The sequence below is a fragment of the Rutidosis leptorrhynchoides genome, chromosome 4 (genome assembly GCF_046630445.1).
Source record: "Rutidosis leptorrhynchoides isolate AG116_Rl617_1_P2 chromosome 4, CSIRO_AGI_Rlap_v1, whole genome shotgun sequence".
NCBI classification, from domain to species: Eukaryota; Viridiplantae; Streptophyta; class Magnoliopsida; order Asterales; family Asteraceae; genus Rutidosis; species Rutidosis leptorrhynchoides.
This window is the reverse complement of record NC_092336.1, coordinates 636530366-636537725: the sequence shown is the minus strand read 5'-3', so window position 1 is coordinate 636537725 and position 7360 is coordinate 636530366. Positions and strand designations below refer to the sequence as shown.

At 34.4% G+C, this 7360-nt stretch overlaps 2 protein-coding genes across 2 annotated transcripts; both read left to right on the top strand.

The window, feature by feature from the left end:
* The first annotated feature begins 260 nt into the window (after positions 1–260).
* LOC139843147 (secreted RxLR effector protein 161-like) lies at positions 261–2994 on the top strand. The gene is made up of 2 exons (XM_071833217.1): positions 261–891; positions 2888–2994. The coding sequence occupies exons 1-2, from the start codon at positions 261–263 to the stop codon at positions 2992–2994; spliced, it is 738 nt and encodes a 245-aa protein (XP_071689318.1).
* Positions 2995–4351: 1357 nt separating this feature from the next.
* LOC139843146 (uncharacterized) lies at positions 4352–6516 on the top strand. Its single transcript, XM_071833216.1, has 2 exons — positions 4352–5499; positions 5907–6516. Exons 1-2 carry the CDS (start codon positions 4352–4354, stop codon positions 6514–6516), a joined length of 1758 nt encoding a protein of 585 aa, XP_071689317.1.
* Positions 6517–7360: the final 844 nt, after the last annotated feature.

The following is a 7360-nucleotide window of genomic DNA, read 5'->3' as shown; positions in this document are numbered from 1 at the left end:
TACATATTCATATTCAATTAAGTAATGGTTCGTGAATCGTCGGAATTTGGTCAAGGTTAAATGAATGTATGAACATAGTTTAAAATCCTTGAGATTTAATTTAACAAATTTTGCTTATCGGGTCAGATTAATATAAAGATAAAGTTTAAATTTGGTCAGAAATTTCCGGGTCATCACAGTTGGCTCTTTCGCAAGAGACTTATATCAACAAGATTCTTGAACGTTTTAACATGCATAAATGTATCCCCATAGACACTCCTATGGTGATTGGTGATACGTTGAGCATTAGAGAGTGTCCGCAAACTCCACAAGAGAAACAGAAAATGAAAAATGTTCCTTATGCTAGTGCGGTTGGAAGTCTCATGTATGCTATGATGTGTACGAGACTGGATATCTGCTTTGTTGTTGGCATGGTAAGCCGATACCAATCCAATCCAGGTTTAACCCATTGGAAAGCCGTGAAAAGGATACTTAGGTATCTTAGGGGTACTAGTCATTACTCTTTGTGCTACGAAGGAAATGATCTGCAAATGAGAGGCTATATTGATGCTGATTGGGGAAGAGATATGGATGAAAGAAAATCCACCTCTGGCTTTGTTTTTCTGTTAAACAAAGGTGCTATATCTTGGAGTAGCAAGAAACAATCATGTATATCATTGTCTACAATGGAAGCTAAATTTGTGGCATTTTCAGCTGCTGTACAAGAAGCTGTATGGCTTAATCGATTTTTGAGTAGTTTGGGGGTTGTTGGCAATACCATTGATCGAGCATTGATATACTCTGATAATGAGGCTGCCATTGCATATTCAAAAGACCCCAAGTTCCATTGTAAAACAATGCACATTGACATAAAGTACAATTATGTGAAGGACAGGATTGCAAGAAAAAAAAGTAAGTATTGAGTACATATCTACGCATGATATGGTAGCAGATCCTTTGAAAAAACCTATACCTAGAGATGCATTTGTTAAACATGTTAGGTTTCAAGGATTACGCACATTATGATGAATGTACTATTTTAATAAATGTACTTACAAATTTAAGTTTATAACCAATGCAATAAGTTTCCTTTTTTAAATCCTTGTTTTATAGTTCGCTCTTTGTGTTGCGAATCGAGAAAAGTATGTCGGACAGATACAAGATTAGCCCACTCACATGGGTAATCAATTCCATTTCATGTGACAAATGGAAAAGTGGTGTATATTAAGCACATTATTTTAGTGACAATTGAGAGCTCAAGATTGAGATAATTAGACGCCACATTCGTAAGTGTACAAATATTATGTGAATATTCAGAATTCACCTATCTGTCATGAGTATCCAGATGTGAGTTCTTCAGAATTTTATGAGTAGATAAGTGAACTCGAGTTTTGAACATTGAGTATGTTTAAACTATCATCTGTGCAACATTGATTTGAAGACATACCTCCATTGTGAAGGAGAAATGTTGCAGCATGTGATTCATACCACATGTGATCAAGACGACCAAAAAGGGAAATAGAATAAACGATCTCTACTTCTATGTTATGTGAGTCCCTTGAGGTATTAGTAACCTCAATTTAATGTCCTTATGACTTTTTCTTGTCTCTTGAAGTTTAGTTTAATGTTTGCTATCTTATGGCATTGCTTAAGGGTTATGAGTGATTCAACCTGGCTGGACGTTCTTAGAAAAGCAAGTTGAGCTAAGGCCAATGGATTCTAAGAGAAGGGAAGATCATTTGAAGTTCACATTAACTTGTATTCACCGGTCGACCAATTATCTTTTGTCTTCGTGACAAGTCTTAGTGATAAATGATAATTGTGAATACAAAAGGGTTTTATGAGTAAAACTGAGATCATGCGAGTTACTAATGTGATTAATGGTCTAGGATATTGCATACTAAATCTACTCTTTCCAAGTTTATTGAGATGCTATATATTTCTAACAGATGTATAGCAATTGAGCTCTCAAAGTATGCCGGTCGCACAGCCTAGTTCCCAGTATGAATGGTTTGCGTACAACACGGTATGTTTTTTTTAAGATATATGAGTATATCAAAAATTGTTTGTGTGCGAGTGGGAGATGTTGGAAATTAATTGTCGCTTTCACCCACAAACCTTTTGAGTGGGAGTGGTTGAATTAAATTCAATTTGAGTGAGAGTGGTTGTAGCCTATTCTAAAAGTGTCTCCATCATTATAGAAATTTACAATAATTAAATTCAACATTGTCTCCATCTCTTCTTGTTTAAATACACCCTAAGCCAGAGAAAAACACACACAGAATTTGAGAGAATGTGAATATAAATGTTCAAGTGGAACATTGCAAATCGTCCAAGGAACTTAGGCCGTGAAACTTGAAAGCCTTTCTTTTGGTGATCGCTTTCCCGACCGGTAATCTAAAACTTTGATCTTTCCGCTTCCGCCGTATAATTTCTGGTATGTCTAGAAACTATCTAAATAAAACATTACCTCTGTTCTTCTTGATTATGTTTGCGTGCAGTGTTTCAAAAAGGAGAAAATCATTAGTCAAAAATCATCATTAAAACTGATATGGTCTACCTTCCTAGCCAAGTTACATACATAGATTTTGTATTAGAGTAGAGAGTATACGTACCTCTTTCAATATCAGTGGACACACATTATAATTCATTCCCAACATATAAATTCACCAAAGAAAACTTCAAACAGAAAGTGGCATATGGAGGAGGATGAAAAACTAAAACCAGAACAATAACTTACATGTGTTGCTTCGGTACAAATTCTGTTTTATTTTAAAGGTATAACTTAGTCTAGTCTTAATATTAATTCACTTGTAGCATTTACTAATGTTAAAAGACATGTTTATATTTTTCAGTCTCATTTGTAACTTAGTTTTAGTTTGTGTAGATTAGTTGTTTAAAGTTACAGAGACTGATAATGCTATTATTGAGCTAAAAGTTGTAGATATTGGACTTCTCCTATTGAGCTTAAAGATTGTTGCTTGCTGGATTGAAGTTATGGGCTGTCAAGATTAAAGCCCAAGTTTCAAGTTGAAGCCCAAGTTCTTTAGTTGGTGGCTGGTTAAGGGATATAAAACCTTTAACATGAATAGGCTAATTTATTAATTCATTCATTCGTATTTTCTCAATCTCTCTCTATTATTCTTGTCATCAGCACTCTCAAAATTGTTAAGGGTTTTGAAATCTTCTTGATCTTAGATTTAATTGCAATAGATCTAAGTTTGTATTGAAGAACTCTAGTTCTTATATTCGTTGTATGTGTCTGATTGTTCAAAGTCATCTTGAACAATTATTTGTACGATTTGGTTGAAAGTTTATGAAGATTGTTATGGTTTTGTTTGATTCCGGTGTTTAGTCCATATTTTGTACATGGTATCAGAGCGGAATCGAATCTACTACACATTCTTCTTCATTGATCGATGATTTTTTTTTATTGAAATCAGAAATTAGGGTTTCGACAAATTGGGGTTTCTTCTTTTCTGTGTCCGTCGTGTTGATTGGTTGATATTCTTGTGGGTTCGAAGGCGTATCTGGACAGAATAGATTGTTAAATCTATTCTTGGTGATTTGAAAACCCTAATCGATAAAATTAGGGTTAAGGTTCACTGATTCTTCTTCTTTTTTCTTTGTGTACGATCATCTATGCTTCTTTGGTTACTTCTATCCCTTCTTTTTTCTATTGAATTGTGCTAACCATGATTCTTTTATAGAAGAGACATCAACTGTGCCCAATCTTGATCATACTTCTTGAAACTGGTGAATACCTGATCAAGCACGGTTGTGTAATAGGAATCTTTCTGTTTTTTAATTATTTTAATCTCAATTTTTTTTCAATTCAATGGGTGACTCGGGGGGGATGCAAGTACATCAGATAATCCTATTTCAAAATTGGATTTCAGTGATCTGTTACTTTTACATGCTAGTGATATTACTAGTACTCCTATTATAACTTTTAAACTTCTTGGTACTGAAAATTTTAGAATCTAGAAATGTGCTATGACTTTGGCTTCAAAAACTAAAAATAAATTTGGTTTTTTGGATGGAACTGTTAAGAAACATGTAACTGATATGGCTTTCGCTAATCAATGGGAAAGATGTAATTCTGTTGTACTTTCATGGATTCTTGGATCAATCTCAGAAGAACTTTATCTGGGTCAAGTTTTTTCTACACTTGCTTCTGAGATTTGGCTTGAATAGAAAGAAACTTATGATAGAGTTGATGGTTCTATGGTTTTAATCTACATCAAAAAATTAATTCTTTAACTCAAAATGGTACTGCTCTTTCGGAATATTATCATTCTCTTAATTCTTCGTGGAAACAATTTGATGCTATGGTTGAAATATTAAAGCACATCATCCAACGATTAAACTGATGCAATTCTTAATTGGATTGGGTGATTCCTATCATTCAATCAGAAGTAATATTTTAACCACTGATCCTCTTCCTTTTGTTAAAACTGCTAATTGTATTCTTTCAAGAGAAGAATCTCATAGAATAACTTCACAACATACTTTCAAGAAGCCTCCTGCTTCTGCTTTTAATGCTAAGCTCACTTCAAATCAAAGTAATACTCAAAACAATAATATAAAAGGTGGAGGTCCTAAACCTAACCTTAAATGCACAAAATGCCAAAAGATTAGTCACACTATTGATAGATGTTATGAAGTTGTGGGATATCCTCGTAATTACAAAGAAAAGATGGTTAATAATAAAATCAATTATAATTACACACCTACTTGGAATAATGGGTCTGGAAACAATAATTTTTCTAGTAATTATGCTGTTGCAGAATCATCTTCTCCAGGAAATATGCCCTTTTATGAAGAACAAATTGTTGTTCTTATGTCTAGGATTAACTCAAAGACAACTTCTCTTGATCCAAAAGCCAATATGGTAGGTACAAGATCTTTCTTTTATGATCATTCTTATTGCCCTAAAGCCAATATGGCTAGTATGGGTTCTTCTTGTTTTAAACCAAATTGGATCATAGACTATGGAGCTAACCAATACTATACAACAAGTGAGTCTGAACTTACAATTGTTGTTGACATAAATGATTTCAATCTAGTTGTTGAACATCCTAATGGTTCTTTAGCCAAAATTCATAAAATTGGTGATTGTATATTTTCATCAGACATCACTTTGTTTGATGTCTTGGTTGTTCCAGAATATTCTGTCAATCTCATGTCTGTTTACAAATTGGCTAGAGATGGTAAAAAATTTATAGCTTTTGATGAGTTTAATTGTTATATTCAGGACTTACCCCACAAAGGTGTGATGGGAAAGACCAGAGAGACTGGTAGCATTCATGGTGGTTTATATGTGCTTGATAATATATCTGATATAGGTAATATATCTAGTCATGATTACAAACCAAGTTGTTATCTTACTAAACACATATGGCACAATAGACTTGGACACCATGCGGAACCTGTTATGCAGGTTTTAAAGGGTACTCTTGGTTTTGAAAATGATAGTGTTATGCCCTGTGATGTATGTCATAAGGCAAAACAAACAGAGTAACCTTTTCCTTTGAGTGATCATGGTTCCAAGGATATAGGTGAACTTGTTCACCTTGATATCGGGGGGCCATATAAAGTCACCACAAGAGAAGGGTTTAGGTATTTCTTGACTATTGTTGATAACTTTTCAAGGGCTTTTTGGGTATTTTTACTTTCTCATAAAAGTGATACAACTGAAAATATTGTCCACTTTGTGCATATGTTTAAAAATCAGTTTAAAAAATCAATTAAAGTGTTTAGAAGTGACAATGGTACTGAATTTTAAAACAGAACCTTGTCCAACTTTTTAAGTCATCAAAGCATTTTACATCAAACTTCCTGTTCATACACACCACAGCAGAATGGTGTGGTGGAGAGGAAACATAGACATCTCTTAAATGTTGCAAGATCTCTTTTATTTCAAGGGGAGTACCCTTAAATTTATGGGGTGACTGTATCCTTACAGCAACATATCTTATAAATAGAACTCCATCCTCTGTTCTTAAGGGTAAATCTCCATATGTAATTGTCTATGGTAGATCTCATTCTTTAACTCATCTAAGAGTGTTTGGATGTCTTTGCTTTGCCACTAAGCTTAATGTTCATGATAAGTTTGGACCAAAATCTGATAAATGTGTTTTCATTGGGTATTCTAATACTCAAAAGGGTTATAAACTTTATAATTTGGACACTAAAATAGTTTTAATCTCAAGAGATGTTAAGTTTTATAAAAATATATTTCCTTTTAAAATAGAAACAACTACTGAAAGTAATTCTTTGTTCAAAGAATCTGATTATATTAAAAAATTTGATACACATTTTCAAGATGATCAAGGTGTACCTTCTCAAGATCTCAATGATGACAATCATTCTGATCATGGTGAAGGTAGAGGAACACCTACATTGAGTGATGATACTCCCGAGACTTCTAGTATGCATAAGCATACAAATACTGGTTTATCCAACACAAGTCAACAGGAAACCAATCCCCAGTTATTAACACTCATGAAAGTGAAATCACAACAACACCAATGATGGACCCTCCTAAAAATACAACTAGTTCATCAAGACAGATGACTAGAGAACTTAATTCTGAGGGAAATAGTGTTCAAGTTCCACTTGACACTAATTTGAGAAGATCCACTAAAGAATCTGTTTTACCAAAACACTTAGGTGATTATCATTTAACTGGAAAAGTTAAGTATGGTAATAAAATATATATTAATTGTGCAAAATTAAGTAATAAAAATCTTGCTTTCAGTGTTTCATTAAACAAAAACATTGAACCCAAATGTTTGCATACTAAACCTATGTGGATTCGCCACTTCCATGAAAACCCAACAACGAGCCAGACCCGTTAATACCAAAGCCCACAAAACAGGATTTGACCCAACGCCAGGCCCAGGAGCTGAAGGATTACGAGGCTCAGGTACGGTTATTTGAGGACCAGTCTGCTTAAGGGCCCTGGTATTCGAAGCTAAAAGAGGTCCAGTCTGATTAAGCCCAATCACCTTAGGCTCACTAAGAGGCCCAAGCCCAGTAGTATTATCAACTTCATAACCTCTTACGTTACCCACCTCGGTTACATTGATACCCTTTGCCACTTCATCTTCTTCTTGAACCACCACCACTTCTCTGTCGTCTTCACCGCCTTCATTAGCAATCAAACCACCATCAATCGACACCGTCGTCGATAATACTCCTTCCCTTGTTGCGGCTTCATTAAAACCATCACCACAATTACTTCCACCCAAAACAATACACCTATTAATGAAAATGAAGGAGACCCAATCGATGGAGAAGCCGTCATCACAGAACCAAGATATATTTGATGAATCAGTAACTTCTTTGCCCATACTGAAAGTTTTCTAATTGCATC

Coding starts and splice junctions, on each gene's coding strand:
- LOC139843147 (XM_071833217.1), top strand. CDS start 261: ATGGTGATTGGTGATACGTTGAGCATTAGAGAGTGTCCGCAAACTCCA. Junction 892..2,887: donor CAGGATTGCAAGAAAAAAAA/GTAAGTATTGAG, acceptor TTAAAGTTACAG/AGACTGATAATGCTATTATT.
- LOC139843146 (XM_071833216.1), top strand. CDS start 4,352: ATGCAATTCTTAATTGGATTGGGTGATTCCTATCATTCAATCAGAAGT. Junction 5,500..5,906: donor CATAAGGCAAAACAAACAGA/GTAACCTTTTCC, acceptor TTTTATTTCAAG/GGGAGTACCCTTAAATTTAT.